The following is a 17372-nucleotide window of genomic DNA, read 5'->3' as shown; positions in this document are numbered from 1 at the left end:
TCGTGGGATGAGTAATTGTTGATCTTTTATTTGAACATTTGATTGGCTTAATTTGTTTATTCTCTATTATCTCAGATTATTGGAGTATTGGAATTGTTGAAGTGAAATCAAATGGCTTTATGTTGTTAGATAGTTGAGGTCAAGATGCCAGGCTGCATAACTTGGTCACATACGGTGAGAAATGTTACCACTTTTGTTGATTACTGCAAATGTCCCTTTCTGTATTATAGACGTTATGTACCGCTTACGAGTACTTGAAGGTCTAGCATTGATTTTGTTTACAGCAAGTAGTGCGTTGCTTACAAACCAATGGTGATTGCAGGAAGGATGGGGACCCATAAATGGTAAGTATGCCGATGTTGGCAGGCGAATTGCGGGCCTGTTTAGTCCGATCCAAGTCTCTCCTGGATGGATTTAGGGAACACCACTTTCGGATCTATGACAACGTCTATGAACGAATCGATTTGTCAAAACATGATTTTCCCTGATCGACCCCGGTCACATTCGAAACAAGGGGTGCTCTACCATGGTGAAATGACAGCCTATGATAGCTAAGCGCTCAAGGTATCATGTTGTTCATACAGTATTTCTAGCCTGTTTAACTAAATATAACGAGTTACTAGCAGTATTGGCTCTGCAACATGCATAGTAAAGACCAACACCTGTTCATGACCATCACTTACCCGCTCAAGGTGCAGATGTTGCAGGAGCTGCATTGAAACGATCATGGGCGGCTATGCAATAGGCCATTATTAGTACAGAAGCCCCCAAAGATAGCATTCATTCGTCTATTTAATATGCAAAAAACCCCCCAGGTTTGAGTCCATATCACAAGCCCACTTAGCTCAAATTACTTGCTGTGTATCATTGCCTCTATTATATCAAATCGACATCGTCATGGCCCAGTCCAAAAAAAGAGGACACTCTCCGGAGGAAGAAAAAGAACGAAAACGTCGAATGCTTTTCGACAACCAGATTAATTTTGAGGGGCCAATCAACCCAACTAAATGGCCTCAATGTCATTCGGCTATATTTTCTGCTATCCGGAAGATTGAAGACGTCAGGTACAACAACTACGTGGAACAATTTCAATCAATTCATCCACGTAGCTTGCAAAAAGCGAGAACTATAGTCAAGGCCGATTGTCTTGTTTCTGCCGCAAAGCAGTGTCGAGTTGAAGAAACAAATGAAGAGACCTGGAGGGACAAGACAGAAAGACATCTTTTGACCACGTTTTCGAACGCAGTGGAGTGGTAAGCCGATGATCATCAAATCTCTGGGTTCTAGATCATGGCTGATTAGTACAGTCAAAAGTGCAAACTGCTACGATGGCCATTTGAGCCCCGTTTGGAAGTGCAAGAAACACAACCAAACTTCGCTCTTTGCAACTGCATTGGAGATAGTCTACATGGGGATAGGGTAGGATCACACAACCATCATTTGTTTAAGTGTAGGGACTAACCTGATGTTATTCTCTTCAATAGCAGCCTTTTGCGGATAAGCGGAATGCAGCATATACTGACCGATCAGTTCCTGGAATGGGAGTTCGACGTCCAGATCGTGTTATTGGGTTTCGAAAGTCTCCATCTCTGGAAGTTGCCCTTAAAAGACATCCAGGCCTTAATTCTAGCCCCGGAAAAGATGCTAGGAATATACTGTTTCCATTCCTCGTCCTGGAAGCTAAAGCTGAGAATAACTCATGCTTTAGTTCGGTTGAGAGCCAAACCGCCCTTCCCATCAAAATTCTTGTTGATGTTCAAAAGAGTCTTCGCCAAGCGGGTAAAGAAGCACCAGACACAGCATTAGTCTGGTTCTTATCATTCATTGGCGAAGAATGGAGAGTCTATGCTTGTGTGGCCGATGGAGGCAAAACAGTAAGAGGTTCAAAAACATGCAATATCAAATACTAACGTCAGAGCAGCAAATCATAGATCTCTGGCATGGATGCATTCTGAGAGATGACTGTGCGCTGCAGATATGCCTGATTGTTGACCTAATATGTGATTGGGCCTGGAATACTCTCCACAGAGACATCATTCGGCTACTTTCAGTCGAGCGAACTACTGTACCAAGCATTGTCTCTGCCCCAGAAAATGACCAAGATACTATCCCAGTCCCTCCAAGCATCAACACCGTCATACGAGACACCAACGAGATTTGTTTCAAATTTCGCCACCTGAAATTGCCAGAGTCGAACAGTGAGTTAACGGAACTCCTGAAATTACCTGGCTCAGGGGGTCAAGATGTCAGATTGAATGCCGCCAATCTACTCGACTCCTTCAGTCTAATGCGTCCACCCCTGCTCACACAAAGGTTTATCTCTCAATTGGAAATGTCGTGGACGGGCACAAGCAACAAATACCCGATGCTTCATGGTGACGACAGAATATTCGCGCACATCTCATTCCAATCATACTTTCCGCCAAGCGACTATCATATTGTGCGAGAGATTTCATGCGTTACTGCAACATTTGGTGTAATTGGGATTCTGGAGCGGTTAAGTGGAAAAGAATATCCTGATACTTCCTGTCGCCCAGATATCTCGAAAGTACATGAGAATGTATCATCTCTGGCAACAGGATCAGGACAAGACTTTCTCAGGGCAGCAGTCAACAATTCACGTCTCACTTTGCATGCATTTCAAAAGGATCTCGTTCTGACGACTGATTTTACATCCTATGAATGTGAATGGCGCCAGCACTCGCACATCGATGAATATGTGTCTAACCTCTGGAATAACCTGGAAGATTTGAAACCCGGACATCCTTTGTTTCTCGCACTGCAAAAATCCAGAAAGCTACGCAAAATGTCAATTGTCAATGGATGCTCGAACAAAAGCATACGAGCGTTGCGCGGGGGCAAAAGGAAGTTTTCACACGGTGGGATTATTCTCAAGACTCCCGCACGCTCACTTAAGGCATCGTACCCCCGATATTGCTTGGCTGTTTTTGACGGCTGCGATCTGGATAATAGGTTGGGTCTTGGTCAAAAGCTATCACGATTGATTACAGAAGGCAAATTGCTCGAGGGGAACACATCAAAAACGATGACTTACCAAGATCGTCAGACTCTTCACGATTGGGCTACTCGTTTACAAGGAAAGGATGGGGTATCGCTATGAATGGAAACGCTCGAGGACGGGAGATTTTATTTTATTTTATTTTTCCTTCAGACTCTTTATTTGACGATATTTTGTATCGGAATTCATTGTGCCATGCTGATCCACCCCGATTTCCTTGAAATACAAGGATGGAGTATCTTGAAAGTAGAGGTAATTGAGCGATTCTTTCCGAATAAAAGAACATGAAGGACAAAAGAACCATGCAACCGACATTGTGTTTCGGTGGGCACCGGGCGTTCATGATATAGTAGTTATTCCGACCCGGCCCCGCTAACCTGCGGTGAAAGCCACCACGAACATCCCTGCGAAGTCCCTCACCACCCGCCCTCGACCTACCAGATATGAAATCGGTAGAGTCAAATTTTGAAGGCCTTGCATGGAGTGAGAGACTTTTGGGCCTTGAGCCTCGATGGACTCTTGAACCCGACACTGGACCTATCAAACAGACAATACAGGCGCTCCGGCCATCAAGAGCGGTCGAAGTGACATTCCTTGCCCAGGGCGCCTTGAACAAGACCTATGACATCAAAATAGACGATGAGATGCTCATCATGCGGGTCTCATTACCAGTCGACCCATATCACAAAGCCATGAGTGAAGTGTCAACAATGGATTGGATATCTCGCACCACAAAGATCCCAGTTCCCAAAGTTATCAGTTATCAAACCTCCCGAGATAACCAGATAGGACTCGAATGGATACTTATGACTAAATTACCTGGGAAGCCCTTGGGTGATGTCTGGAAATCTCTTTCATTCCTAGCAAAAGAAAAGTTGGTTCGAGAGCTTGCAGTACAGTCCGCTTTCCTCTTTCGAAATCAGACACGAGGAATCGGAAATATCTATACACCATCATCCGACCTTGCCTTAAATGATGAAATCTTTGAAAAGGAAGGCTCATACGAAGCCCCGCCTTATATAGGCCGAATTGTGTCTATGCATTTTTTCTGGGGGTCCCATGTTCTTCAGGATATCAATCGAGGTTCATTTCGATCAAGCAATGACTGGATCATATCTCGCCTTTCACTCAATGAGAACGATTGTCATTTGACTTTAGATAAGCTACCAGCCAGCGATCGCGACAGCGAGGATGAAGACGAGGCCGAAGATGCAACAAGGACACTACAAATAATCGAGGATCTCAAATCTCTAATTCCTCTTATCTTTCCACCCGATTGCGATCCTTCGGAGCCTTCAATGATATTCCATGACGACCTCTCCCGGCATAACATCCTCGTTAGTGATAGCGGAGACGTAACCGGTATACTAGACTGGGAGTGCGTTTCAGCACTTCCTTTATGGAGGGCCTGTGATTACCCTGCATTCTTGGAAGGAACGCCCCGACGTTTAGAGCCCGATATCACGAGATACTGCGCTGAAGGAAACGGAGAACCTTCCGATCTCTATTGGGAGCACCTAGAGCAGTACGAGAATACTCTACTGCGCGATATCTTCATTGATGAGATGAGAATACTGGAGCCAAGGTGGGTGGACATTTTCGATAAGAATCAGTACCGGAGAGACTTTGAAACTGCAGTGCAGAATTGCGATAATCCATTCATTGCCCGTTATATACGCGCATGGATTGATGATATCAACGCTAAGGTGGAGAACCTTCGAAGCCTGCGTAATAGGATTTACGAGGATTGTTAAGAGTACTAATACAAGGTCAATGTTGGCAAGGCGAAAATCACACCGTGCGAGAAAAACAATCAATTGTCACCAGTAGGCTGTTCCATATGCACACTCCCAAGGCTAAGACTCGGGAGGTGCTTCACGACATAAAGCAACAGTATTTCACCAACACTGACATTGAGAGCAAGAAATAGAAAGAATAAAAAACATACAACAGCATATGTATGGTGGTAGTCGCCTAGCGCCCACGATTCGGGCGTGGGGCGGCTCGCCGCTCTATTCAGGCTTATTCAGGGCAACGCGGGGAGATACTCACCCACCCGAATATTCTTCACGAGGCCCCTTCATGTTAGCAATACTCGTTGTCATTGGCTATACTTCAGCCCGTATGCTGACTTAGGCACAAGGTTGGAGAATTCAGTGATCAGACACGCTAGTGTAATCACCACTACGAAAAGAAGATTTGTCCACAATCATTTTTCTCAAATGTGGATGATTTGGCTTAAGATAAGGACAGGATCATGCCTCTTCGATTTGCCTATCTAGTATAGGCTCGGCGAGCGCTGCCCGTGCATTGAAGTTATCAGCAAAGTACTGTGTCTCATGTACCACAAGCTCGTGAGCAAATTCCATGATGGAGACTGAGTGTGTTGGTATTCCGTCATAGGTGATGATAAACTCGCTCACCTATAGATGGCCATCGCCTGAGATCCGTAGCACCGTGACGAGGTGGTCCAACAAATGGCCGATCGGGCGGGCTGAAAATCCAATGTTGGAAACTGAGGAATTTCGCCCTCAATTCGCGACGCGACATATGCCATAGAGCTGAACACGAAGGCCTCGGGACAGGTAATATTGCCGAAACATCTGAAGAATTGCCGGAATATGCCCTTATCAGGGAGAATAAGATGCGGGTAAGCCCATGGAGAGATAAGAGATCAGCTATATATCGTGGCTCCGGCAGACTCTCGATAGCGGCAGCTTTTCACCGGCAAGTTTATGAGGTGTTTGATCATCTAGAACCAGATCATGCAAGCCGCAATGGAGCAGACCTCGGAGGTTCCAATCAGAAAATTCACTCGACACTCGAAAGCCTGCCGAGAATGTCGCCGACTCCGGACCAAGTGCGTGAGTGATGGCCGGGCACCCTGTCAGTCGTGTCGGCAGAGTGGGAAGGACTGTATGTTTCTTCAACGAGGCCAGCCGGACAAAGATCGCGATTTCCGCCGCCCGAGAGCTCGCACCTCTATTGGTCGTCAAAGAAGTGGCCCAGTCACAACCGTCCCTGCGTCGTCTGAGCTGGACGGGACTTTCCAGACAAGTGAATCCCCGGCACCGTTACCGGCACCGACAACGAGAGAAACGGGAGACTATTCAACTACTCTCATTCCAGACGCTAGAGAAATTCTACCGCCCTTCGAAGAACTGATTGAAGGAGTGTATATATTCACAACGTCCTTCTTCCAGCTCGGCTTTTTACCAAAAACGCTGTTATTCGAGCGGCTACGGAAAGACCCTGATTCGGTCAGCAGATTTCTACTGTTTAGCATTTTGACCATCTCAGCTCGATTCACTCCTTGTCTAGTCACCCGATATGGGGATGGCTTGAGTGCGACCGACTTGTTTCTCAGTCGGGCGGCTGCGCTAGTGCCCGAGCAGATGTATGTTCCAACACTAGACGCGACGCAAGGATTTTTTCTTTTGAGTATTGCAGAATGGGGTAAAGGCGACAAACATCGGAGCTCGATGCACATGGGCATTGCAGTGACTATGGCCGGAATCCTACGATTACACCGGGAAGAGACCTACCGTTTGCCCGATTATGCGACGGCTGAGCAATTTGTAAACGCGGAGGCTGGAAGGCGAACATTCTGGATGCTTGAGAGCTACAATAATCTACTCTCAGGTCTTAGTTCCCCTGTGTCAATCTCCTATAGTGATATATCCGCTCTTCTACCCTGTACAGAGCACGAGTTTGCATTTGGGAACTTAATCAACCCCCGAGTACCCCTGGCTGGAACACTGCCAGCTCTTGAAGATCCATCACTTGCTCATTCGGTGACGCGATCTTTGTTCGCGACTCTTTTACAGACACATAATATGTGGGGCCAGATAGCGAGAGTTGTTGGCACTGATACAGGGCAAGAACTTCCCACCGAAGAAGTGCAATTGAGCAGAGAGGAATATGCAAGGCTATCGACGGCGCTAGATGAATTCGAAAGAAACACCCCGGCACATCATTGTTGGTCAGTCTGGAATCTCCGAGGTTTCAAATCGAAAGGACTAGACCTGGCATATCTATCGGCTGTGATGGTGTTGAGATTGAGTAATATTGTTTTACGCCGAAGATATCTCCACGACGGATCAAATTCCGAGACAGGCGATCAATATTTGCAAAATGAACATGAACCCTGCAACCTGAGCTCTGTTAAAACAGAATTATTTGAGAACATGATAATCCTCCACGAACAAATTGACGCATTCTTTGACTTTCGGTCCTCTGACCAAGGCTTCCCAGCCCTGATCGTCTTTTGCGTCTACGTATGTGGCTCTTTGGCAAACCATCTAAATCAACAACCAGAAATCTGTCCAACTATTGCACCTAGGGCTGAAGATATTCTCCGGAAATCTTTGGCGGGGCTGGGGGAGTTGCAGCATGCCTGGCCCCTTGCTCGGCGTTGGAACAGAGCTCTCTGCAGAGCTAGTGCAAGGGGCCCCGACCGGGTCACTGGAACTAAAATAACTGATCTAGCTGGAGGCTCCCCACTTGATGGATTATTTACATCTGGGAGTGAGATACAGCAGTTCTCACCAAGAGTTTTGCCTCGGCTGAATGATCCGTTCCCGACGGACGAGATGCTAATTGAATTCGAAGCTTATCCTTGGAGCGACATATTTGTGGGCTCTATTAATCTCGACTTTGTAACTCTAGCATAATCAAGGAACCATAACATAGTTCTTCGCATAACCTTTGCAGCTTTTAAATGGATGCGAGTGCTTGACTCTACAGGCACAAGAGCCTCCAGACTAGGAAAGAGTAAAGAAATATGACCTCTGTGGTAGAAATTGCTTGGATGTAGTCAACATAATAGCTGAATATCATCGCAGCGCATACTATAAGCAATTACCAATTCTTTCGAAGATTTTCCATGGCCTCATTTTCTGATACGACGTCTGCGTATTTTGCATCGAGGTCGAATAAATTCGCATTTTGAATTTCGGCTGTACGATCTCCACAAGCAGAACCTACAACCTTATAAAATGTTAGGTCTCATATTTATTCGGGAAAAGAATCTCGTCGATAGATGATCTGCGTACCATAGGTCTGAAGCCGTGCTGCATTGCATCGAGCGTGGTTGCCCTCACGCAACCCGATGTACTCACTCCGCAGATAACAAGTGTATCAACATTGAGGGTCTGAGAAATAGTGAATCTCAAACATTCACGGTAATGATATCTGTTGATATTGGAACATACCTGAAGCTCAGTAGCCAAAGTTGTACCAAAAAACGCGCTCGCGTACTTTTTCACAATAACAGTGTCGTCTAAAGCCGGTTCAAGGCCATCCATATAATCAGCAAGCCCTCTGTTGTCGCCTTTCAACCAGACATCTAGAGGCTTGGCCTTCAGCCAGAACAACCCCGCATCGCTCATGTCTGCTCTTGAATATTTCACCTCACTCCAAATTACAGGAACGTCCCCTTCTCTCGCAGCTGATAGCAATTGTCTCATTGAGTCCGGCGCCAATTCTGCAGCTGGGTTCCCCAAAAGCGAAAGAGGCGACCCCTCAGTCCAATAGGCCTTGCAGACATCGATGATAAGCAATGCTGGTCTTTTACCCCATCCCATGCGGTTTGAGAAGCCGGAACGAGCGTATGAGGTTGACAACGCGTGTTGGAGATCAGACGACATGGCTTACATGTCTTGAAGTATGGAAATGAAAAAGAAGGGAATCAGACGTAAGGAGACAGTCCAGATGTATACTGGTTGACAGATATCCAGCTTAAAGCGGGGAAACCTTGGATCCTGGTTGATAAGGATTTTGCCTGCCGGAGTTGCCCATCAGATAGTTCCCAACACAAATTCTCGTTCTGAGATTTCAAATATTTGGTTTGCAGGAGGTTTTTTCAGATTTGATCAAGTTTCACATTTTCTTGCCGGAAACTACCATTACTCATGGCTTCAGAGCAATCAGCTACAGCTTACCAGCCAACTCACCCAACGGTTCGTCCATTGCTAGACCCGGAATATACCAACTTCCACGAGAGCTACTTTCAATATGTGATGCTTGATGATCGAAAATCATCAGATGGATCAGCTTGAAAAACAAAGCGGCCCTGGCCATCTACGGAGTCGGCACTCACAAAAACAGCAGGCACTCGGGAATTTCGCGGAACAATTGAAGAGGGCCTGGGAGACAACTGGCAGGAACAATCAAGTGGATGTTGAAGTTTATGAAGGGTCAACGCATTCTCTTCTATCCATGAATGGTCAGAGCCTTCATCGGGACTTCGTTCATTCCTGCTCATCAACTGACAACATCGCGTTCGTAGGTGTCTTGAGATAAGGCGCTAAACATCTTCAAGACTGCGCCAACAGGTTCGCGGTGGATTTGCTCTACCTATTGAAAATTGAGATTTCAGGCTTGAACAATCAAATTATTGAAAAGAAAAACTAGTATTACAAAAGACCGAAAGCATTATTTCGTGACCCATTTGATATGATGCATTAGGGAGAAATTAGCTTGTGACATTTTCCTCGAGTAAGCAAGCGCATAGCATGAAATTCTCTGGTATATTTAGCACGTAAACAGTAGCTCCTTGGCTCTTTCTGATCGCGGAGTAATGACACATGGAAAACTGTCGGGGACACCACTCAGTCCATTTGAGAACGTCACTCGCGGCTTGATCCTTTTACCACTTTCATCAATTGGGCAGGTTAGATCCATAGTTGCCAGCAAAGTCGCGACAACAATATACACCCCGGCGAGAGCCAGATGCTGCCCAGGGCAAACTCTTCTTCCAAATCCAAAGGGTCCTTCAGGGAGAGGTTCCTCATTTCCACCTTCCACATGAGCAAGATATCGGTCTGGGTTGAAATCATCCGGCGATGAGTAGAAGCGCTCGTCCCGCGACATAGCCCAGGCATTGGCAAATACCACTGATCCAGCTGGAATAAAGTAACCATGGTAAGTATCGTCGGCAAGCGAAGCATGGGGCACACCAAGTGGAGATAGAGGGGCCCAACGTGTTGCCTCTTGGATGACGTTTTCAAGGTATTTCAGCTGTTTTCGATCCTCAAAATTGGGTAATCGAACAATATCTCCATTCTTATCTAGCCCAACCACTCTGTCAATCTCATCTTGTACCTTTACTTGAATTTCCGGGTGTATCATAAGGTTAAGAACACACACGATCACGGTCGACCATGTCGTATTGCCACCGGCGATCGAAATAGCCCCAGCGGCACCTTTCAGATCGGCAATAGTGACGTCGTTAGTTTTGCCAAGTTTCTCATTTGAAAGATATTGACCAAAGTGGCTTCGCATAAAAGATGGTTGAGTCGCTACGCCAGACCGAATAGATGACTCCATTGCATCCCAAGGTATATCATGTAGCCGCTGAATAGTAGGCTTTGAGCGGCGGGCATGGACCAAGGGCTGGAAAACTGTAAAGAGCCTCTCGAAAATATTTGGTAGGTAGCGGAAGATAGGGAAGAAATCGACGATCGACGCGCCCGGGACACCACCTTTGCCAGTGGCTTCTTCGACATCAATTGCCATTTGGACGTAGGGATCATTTTCTTCCTGGATATCAATCCCGAATCCAATACGTAATACAACAGCAGTAGAAAACTGCCGCAGTAGCAATTCCCAGTTTTGTGGTTTGTGCAAAATGGCTTTGACAGCCCGACGGGCTTCCTCCTGCTGGATAGGTCGATATGGCTTGCATGCCGTTTGGGTGAATGACTGCTGAAGGAGCTTCCGATGGAGCTTGAACCGAGGCGACCACCGAAGAAAAGTGAGGGTGACACCCCATCCCATTACTTCGAAAAGAACGAAGCGAGGGCGATCGGCATAGTTCGCGCCTTTCTTATCCAGTAGATCATGGGCTGCATCAACACTGTTGATTACAACCATGGGGCGACCGAGAACATTGAAATATAGTATGTCGGAGTTGTATTGGTTTCCCCACTTCACAAATTGGTGTTCAGGGTGATCTTTGGGGATGACTTGTAGATGACCCCAAATTGAACTCCCCGGGGGCCCGGGGGGGAAAGGGAGACGCTTCCTTAATTTATTGACGTGTTTCCCGTACAGCACCCCCACCGTGACGACCAGGAGGGCAAGGCCAATAAACACTCGGGGTGGGAATATAGCATAGTCCATTTCGAATGTCTGGTAGAATGATACCAGGACAATCGGTGCATACGAATTTCAGGTGCCTTTTAAAGGTTGGGAATGCTCGGGATAATGGAGCTCTGATGATTGGAGCGTATCCAGCTAAGCCGTGCCTACTGCCTTCGTGGACCTTGGAGTCGGCAAGAGAGAGAGAGAATAAGACAGGTCGACCTTATCGACAAACGCAGTAAGAAAATCAGTCTGCCTGCCGGTCATCTGCCGGTCGCCTGCTGCGGACAGTAGGGTCGATGCTGAGATAAGAAGATCGGGGTCAAAGTTGCGGTTAAAAGTGGGGAGCCGGTCCTTTCTAAAAGGTTAAACTCCTCCCCCATGGACTTAGGGAAGTCACCTTCGCTTTCATTTCTCTGGTGTTCGTCACCCACGTATCAATACGTATCAATATGCCTGCTCGTGGCGCATCTGCGACTGCCTCGTTCTCATCCACGCCAACAAAGGAGGATCCCTATTTGTATCAAGTGGGCTTCGGAAACCGGTTCGCATCGGAAGCAATCCCTGGTACATTGCCAAGAGCTTGCAATACCCCCCAAAGATGCAAATACGATCTCGTATCAGAACAGCTCAATGGCACGCCCTTTGTATCCTTGCGAGCATCTCTGCTCCATGCGTGGTTCTATCGGATCCGACCGTCTGTGGTTCACAAAAAACTGAAATCACTACCGAGAAACCCGGATATCGAAGCCAACTTCTCACCCAGCAATGAGAAGGTCACTTTTACCCCGCAGGATATGGCATGGGATGCATTTAGTTTTCCCGAATCATCAAACTCCATCGACTTCATTCAAGGATGGAAAACTATTAGTGGCCACGGCGATCCTGCATCAAAGGAAGGTCTAGCCGTGCATATCTATACCGCCAATTCGTCAATGACCAACAAAGCATTTTGCAATAACGACGGTGATCTATTAATCGTCCCCCAAGAGGGACGGTTGGATATCCAAACAGAGTTCGGACGCATGATGGTACGCTCTGGTGAGCTAGTTGTGATCCAAGCCGGTATGCGATTCACAGTTACCCTACCGGACGGCACTGCCCGAGGATACATCCAGGAGATCTTTGGTAGCCACTATGAGCTTCCGGAGTTGGGACCGGTCGGATCTAATGGCATGGCCCTGCCTCGTGATTTCGAGACCCCTACAGCCAGTTTCGACATCAATCAGTCTAAATGGGAAATTGTTGTGAAGTTGATGGGAAACATGTTTGTCTACGAACAAGACCATACCCCTTTCGATGTGATCGCGTGGCATGGAAATTACGCTCCATATAAATACGCCATGGAAAACTTTATCAACATCGGTACCGTCGACCGGGACCAGAGCGATCCTTCCATCTACTGTGTGCTCACAGCTAAATCGAAGCGATCAGGAGTGCCCTTGTCCGAACTTTTAGTTTTCACTCCGAAATGGAGTGTCACGCGCAATACCTTCCGACCGCCATATTATCATCGAAATGTCGCGACAGAGATCATGGGCATGACTTATGGAACATGGCCGGGCTCTGCTACCTCCTTAAGCCCCGGGGGCCCTCACTTACGAACCAAGCTATATGCCACATGGTGAATCCTACGAGCGATGGAAGGAAGCGACCAGTATAGACTTGCTGCCTCAGCGGGTTGGCGAAGGGGCCATGGCATTCATGATGCATATCTCATCTCATGTCTCCTTGACAGATTACGCACTCGAGCGCAGCGGGAAACTGCAACACCAACCGGTCGAATTTTGGGATGATTTTAAGGGCGGATTCATGGATCATTTGGAAGAAATTAACGCACATCTAGAAGCTGCTGGTCGCCCTATTCTGGATGTGGAGCATCGCCAATAAGCTGGGGACTCGGGATTATTCCTGGCCACTTTTCTCATTTACTTAGTTATTGTAGGACAAGTAATCACAGACTTGAGGTTATTGGTAAAATAATACACACACATCCAAATACTGGTTCGAAAATTCGAAGAACTCATCTAATCATGAAAGCGGAGCCGGCGGCGCTTTCTCTTGCCAGAACATACAATCCACCTAAGTGCTCCCGATGAAGGCCCAAGTGGGAACTACATATATCACTGAAGGTAAACTTTGAAAGCGATGTTGACAGTTCGCCGGGGATGTTGGCAATCCTAGACCAGAGCAAAGGTTATCGCTCCCAGACCTTCCAATCTTTCCGGCAGGCAACCTTCCCGCCCAAGCAGCTCTTATCGCATCCCTATCAACGTCTATCTCAAGCTAGCCAGCCACTCGAGGCAAATGAAATACAGACTATTTCAAAATGGGATTCCCCACATATGCTGCATTTACCCCGTCTATCCATCCTTGGAAATAATTCTGGGGTTTGACATCTGCCATGGACAAATCTACGGAAAAGCCGCCAGCGACGGCAACCTACAGTGATGTTGGCACAGCCGAGCTGCAATCCGATCACTCCCCAAGGGCATGGCTATCCAAAATCGCATATTGGGGTGTTGAGCTACGAGGCATTGCTCAAGTGCCTCTGGAAGAGCGAGTTGACAAACGATACATTAATGTCTTCTTCGTGTGGTTCACTATGAGTACAAATCTCCTTCCGTGGGTCTATGCATTCTTTTACCAGATTCAATTTCACTCTCTAATATTGATAAGAATCGTGACGGGAATGGTGGGAACGCTCTCATATGGTCTCAGTCTTCGAGATTCATCCCTTGTCATACTATTCTTCAGTCTACTATGCACAATCCCACCCGCCTTTTTAGGCACATTCGGTGCCAAAACTGGACTTCGGCAAATGCTGCAGGCCCGATTCACTTTCGGGTAATTTTTTCCCCAGCTCAACTTGTCCTTAACGACTTTGGATCGACTGACAACCCCGGAATTGATACAGGTACTATCTTGTTTCTATAATTGTCGTGCTGAACCTCTGCACCATCGCCGGCTTTGGAATAATTGACTGTGTACTCGGGGGCCTGACTTTAGCTGCAGTCTCAGGTGGTAGCATCAATGCGACCGCAGGAATTGTAATTATAGCCCTGTGTGGAATGATAATATCTTTTGGCGGATACAGATTTTTGCATCAGTTCGAGCGGTATTCGTGGATCTTTGCCCTGCTCGCGATCGTGATTGCGACTGGAGTCGGCGGCCATCATCTTTCGACAGAAACCACGACGGAGCCGCCGGCAGTTGCGACGATCATCTCATTCGGGGGTGTTATTGCTGGGTTCCTCATTCCTTGGGCGGTTGGTGATCCTTGTCCTCTCTAAGGCCTTCCCCCCCGAAACTAACCTGGGATAGGCAATGGCATCTGATTTCGCAGTGTATTGTGACCCGAGTGTATCTTCATACCGAATCTTTGCATACATCTATGCCGGGCTTCTTGTTCCTTCAGTGCCGTTGATGGTTCTCGGTGCAGCAATCGGTGCAGTTGTGCCAAGTATTTCATCTTGGTCGGCCGGGAACGCGGACTACAGCGCCGGGGGGGTTTTAGAGGCAATGCTTCATCCCGCTGGGGGATTTGGCAAATTTGTATCTGTTCTACTCGCATTCTCCCTCTTAGGGAATCTAGCAGCCGCGATGTATTCCATCTCGTTGAACTTTCAGCTTGTCATTCCCATTATGGCACGCGTTCCGCGATTATTATTTACCATCGTCTATACGGCGGTCGCGATCCCGGTTTCTATCTATGCAGCCAACTCCTTCTTTGATAGCCTGGAGAATTTCCTCTATGTCATTGCATATTGGTCTGCGGCCTTTGTTGGCGTTGTCGCGACTGAGCATTTTGTCTTCCGCAACGCTGACTGCAACTTATACACGGCAGAGGACTGCGATAAATCAAGCAAGCTTCCGACTGGAGTAGCTGCAATAGCGGCTATTGCGCTTTCCTTTGGCTTGATTGTCCCGTGTATGAGCCAGATCTGGTATACAGGACCCCTCGCTGAGAAGACAGGGGATCTTGGGTTCGAAATTGCTCTTGTGTTGTCACCTCTGCTGTACTTGCCACTTCGATTTATTGAAGTGAGATTTAGAAATTAGTGGATATTACATAGTTCAAGTATGGCTTGTCTTGAGGAGTTTGAAAAGGCTATTGTAGCCGATCGGTATGACAGAATCCAGTCCAATTCAATTATATCATCAATATTTGAAAGCCAGCGCATGTACAACAGGTATCATGTTTCTCTCGATGTTTTATGATTTGCCAGCTTGAAAGGATAGCCGACCCCCGCAAAGCATTGTTGATGGGCCAAGTCTTACTGGGATGGCAAGATGTTAGGATCATGGAAACCAGACACCAATCAATTCCGCCTCCTTCCAAAGAACACCGAAACGACTTTCCCGCAGCCCAAGTAAAGATGTAGAGACTTACATCATACAATTCCCGTTATTTGTATTTCATTCTGGTACATCCTCTTCCTGGTGTTGTGAAGAATTGAGAAAATGGCCTCCAAATCTGACAAGACTTGCTGGTTGATGAACTTGCTCCTGGTGTGCTTTCAACTAGAACCTACCCTCCAGGTTTGAGAAAAACTGAAGTACATAGTGCTGAGGTGGCGATGGAAGTAAATAATGTAGAGCGCGGAGAAAAGCAGTCTCAAATAAGTAAATATGTATGCGAATAAGAAGATTCTGGTGGATCATAATGGTGGAGACAGGGCGGGTTCTCTTTATACGCGCTCGCGTGAGCAGCTGGTCAATTGCCAATGTCCCCTTGTCTAGTGAACATCCAATCGAGACCTACCATATATTCGGCCCCCATCAAAATGATGCGAGTACCGTCAGGCGAGGCTCAATCCTGCTGAAATGAAAAGCTTTATTTGGAAACGACCTGATTTCGGCCCCGCGAAAAGCTTTCTAGCCAGTGCCCTGCGCAGATCCTCTTTACATCATGGTATTCTACCCGCGTCCAGTTCCCGATGATCTGCCGGTCAGCGAGTTAATTCTGAACCAGAAATGCGGTGGAGAAACGAACACTGCCCTGTTCCTATGGCATCCCCGCCACCCAATCGATCCGGAATATTAGGCGGGAATTGGGCCTTGATGCTGCGATGATCTGCGGAAAACGAGGAGAGGCCTGCGACCATCATAATTTCCAAACACAGGTTTATGATCGCGAGCGTCTAAGCACGGGCAGCTTTCTTCTTTCCATGTCTTCTTTTCTTACCGCATGCAATATCCTGCGGTAGTTATTTGGACTCTTTAGATGAATCTAACGGGCAAACGAAAACCATGTCAACTCTCTAGGGATGAACCCCTAAGTGACTAATGGCTCGGACTCCGCCGGATGGGAAACTCGGAGTTCTCAGCCCGGGCGGCCCCCACCCAGCGTGACTGGTGCTCGGGCCCTATAGCCTGATCCGCAGGGGCGCCAAGTAATAGGGTGTCGATCTGACCAACACATATGCACCGAGCCAGTCGCTTTGTACTCCATGAGCCTGCCGGCGATTCGCTGGCGACCCACGACCTGGATGATATATGTAAGAAACAGGCTGCCGAATTGGTCATCCACGATCATGGCTGTTGCTCCGATGAGGACTGCATACGGCTATCTCAATGTTGACGATGGCTCTGCCATCACTGTAGAGTTGATAACGAGCGTGACGAGGTACTAATGCCATTCCTGGCACCGAAGACTGATCATTTTAGGCGTCGATTTCACCGGTCTCTATATTTTGGATATGATCTCGCGGCTACTTTTTCTTGCTAGTCTGCTTTCTGGGTATCTTACCAGCTATGTAAATTCTGACTTCTTTATCAGGTAGACTGAATTACCCCCTATGATATCTGCCTCGCGCTTTCTCTAAGTCGTGACCATATGAGACTTGCCTGAGGTCATAGACCGTGTGGGCTCCTAAAAGAATACGCCTTCCAAGAAAGGGCTTTTGTGATGCAAAATATTCTAAGGATATATCGGCAAGCTTTTGATATATCCCAGACTTCTGGGCAATGGATATTGCGATAGCCGAAGTATAAGATAAAGCTCCATATTGCAATTTCCAATATCATAATCATGGTGTCTTTCCACATAGCACCTGACAGAAAACAGGAAGCAAGAAGCAGAGAAAACCGAATTATCTGAAATGGTTGCATTGTATATCCGCATATATAAACAAAAGACAAGCAAAGTCCTCGAGGTATATAACAAATTAAGAAAGAAAGAAAAAAAGCGAGCAGAGATAGGAAAGCCGTGACGCCTTATTACTCAAAGCCAGAAGGCGGGCAAATCATGAATTCTTCCAAGATC

At 47.0% G+C, this 17372-nt stretch overlaps 7 protein-coding genes across 7 annotated transcripts; 5 read left to right on the top strand and 2 right to left on the bottom strand.

Moving 5' to 3' along the window:
- Positions 1–3462: 3462 nt before the first annotated feature.
- N7503_001785 (phosphotransferase family protein) lies at positions 3463–4773 on the top strand (the record flags this gene model as incomplete). The annotated part of the gene is made up of 1 exon (XM_057061332.1): positions 3463–4773. The coding sequence occupies one exon, from the start codon at positions 3463–3465 to the stop codon at positions 4771–4773; it is 1311 nt and encodes a 436-aa protein (XP_056925294.1).
- Positions 4774–5890: 1117 nt separating this feature from the next.
- Positions 5891–6184, top strand: N7503_001784 (uncharacterized protein; the record flags this gene model as incomplete). Its single annotated transcript, XM_057061331.1, has 1 exon — positions 5891–6184. One exon carries the CDS (start codon positions 5891–5893, stop codon positions 6182–6184), a length of 294 nt encoding a protein of 97 aa, XP_056925293.1.
- A 1695-nt stretch (positions 6185–7879) lies between these two features.
- Positions 7880–8667, bottom strand: N7503_001783 (uncharacterized protein; the record flags this gene model as incomplete). Its single annotated transcript, XM_057061330.1, has 3 exons — positions 7880–8008; positions 8074–8172; positions 8233–8667. The coding sequence occupies 3 exons, from the start codon at positions 8665–8667 to the stop codon at positions 7880–7882; spliced, it is 663 nt and encodes a 220-aa protein (XP_056925292.1).
- Positions 8668–9553: 886 nt separating this feature from the next.
- N7503_001782 (cytochrome P450) lies at positions 9554–11143 on the bottom strand (the record flags this gene model as incomplete). Its single annotated transcript, XM_057061329.1, has 1 exon — positions 9554–11143. One exon carries the CDS (start codon positions 11141–11143, stop codon positions 9554–9556), a length of 1590 nt encoding a protein of 529 aa, XP_056925291.1.
- Positions 11144–11556: 413 nt separating this feature from the next.
- N7503_001781 (uncharacterized protein) lies at positions 11557–12732 on the top strand (the record flags this gene model as incomplete). The annotated part of the gene is made up of 1 exon (XM_057061328.1): positions 11557–12732. One exon carries the CDS (start codon positions 11557–11559, stop codon positions 12730–12732), a length of 1176 nt encoding a protein of 391 aa, XP_056925290.1.
- A 67-nt stretch (positions 12733–12799) lies between these two features.
- N7503_001780 (homogentisate 1-2-dioxygenase) lies at positions 12800–12994 on the top strand (the record flags this gene model as incomplete). The annotated part of the gene is made up of 1 exon (XM_057061327.1): positions 12800–12994. The coding sequence occupies one exon, from the start codon at positions 12800–12802 to the stop codon at positions 12992–12994; it is 195 nt and encodes a 64-aa protein (XP_056925289.1).
- Positions 12995–13508: 514 nt separating this feature from the next.
- On the top strand, positions 13509–15166 carry N7503_001779 (purine-cytosine permease family protein; the record flags this gene model as incomplete). Its single annotated transcript, XM_057061326.1, has 4 exons — positions 13509–13729; positions 13784–13951; positions 14022–14373; positions 14429–15166. The coding sequence occupies 4 exons, from the start codon at positions 13509–13511 to the stop codon at positions 15164–15166; spliced, it is 1479 nt and encodes a 492-aa protein (XP_056925288.1).
- Between the last annotated feature and the right edge of the window lie 2206 nt (positions 15167–17372).

The sequence above is a fragment of the Penicillium pulvis genome (assembly GCF_028828015.1).
Source record: "Penicillium pulvis strain IBT 33274 chromosome Unknown contig_12_segment0_segment0, whole genome shotgun sequence".
Classification (NCBI taxonomy): Eukaryota; Fungi; Ascomycota; class Eurotiomycetes; order Eurotiales; family Aspergillaceae; genus Penicillium; species Penicillium pulvis.
The sequence above is the reverse complement of the archived record's forward strand: the minus strand, read 5'-3'. Positions and strand labels throughout refer to the sequence as shown.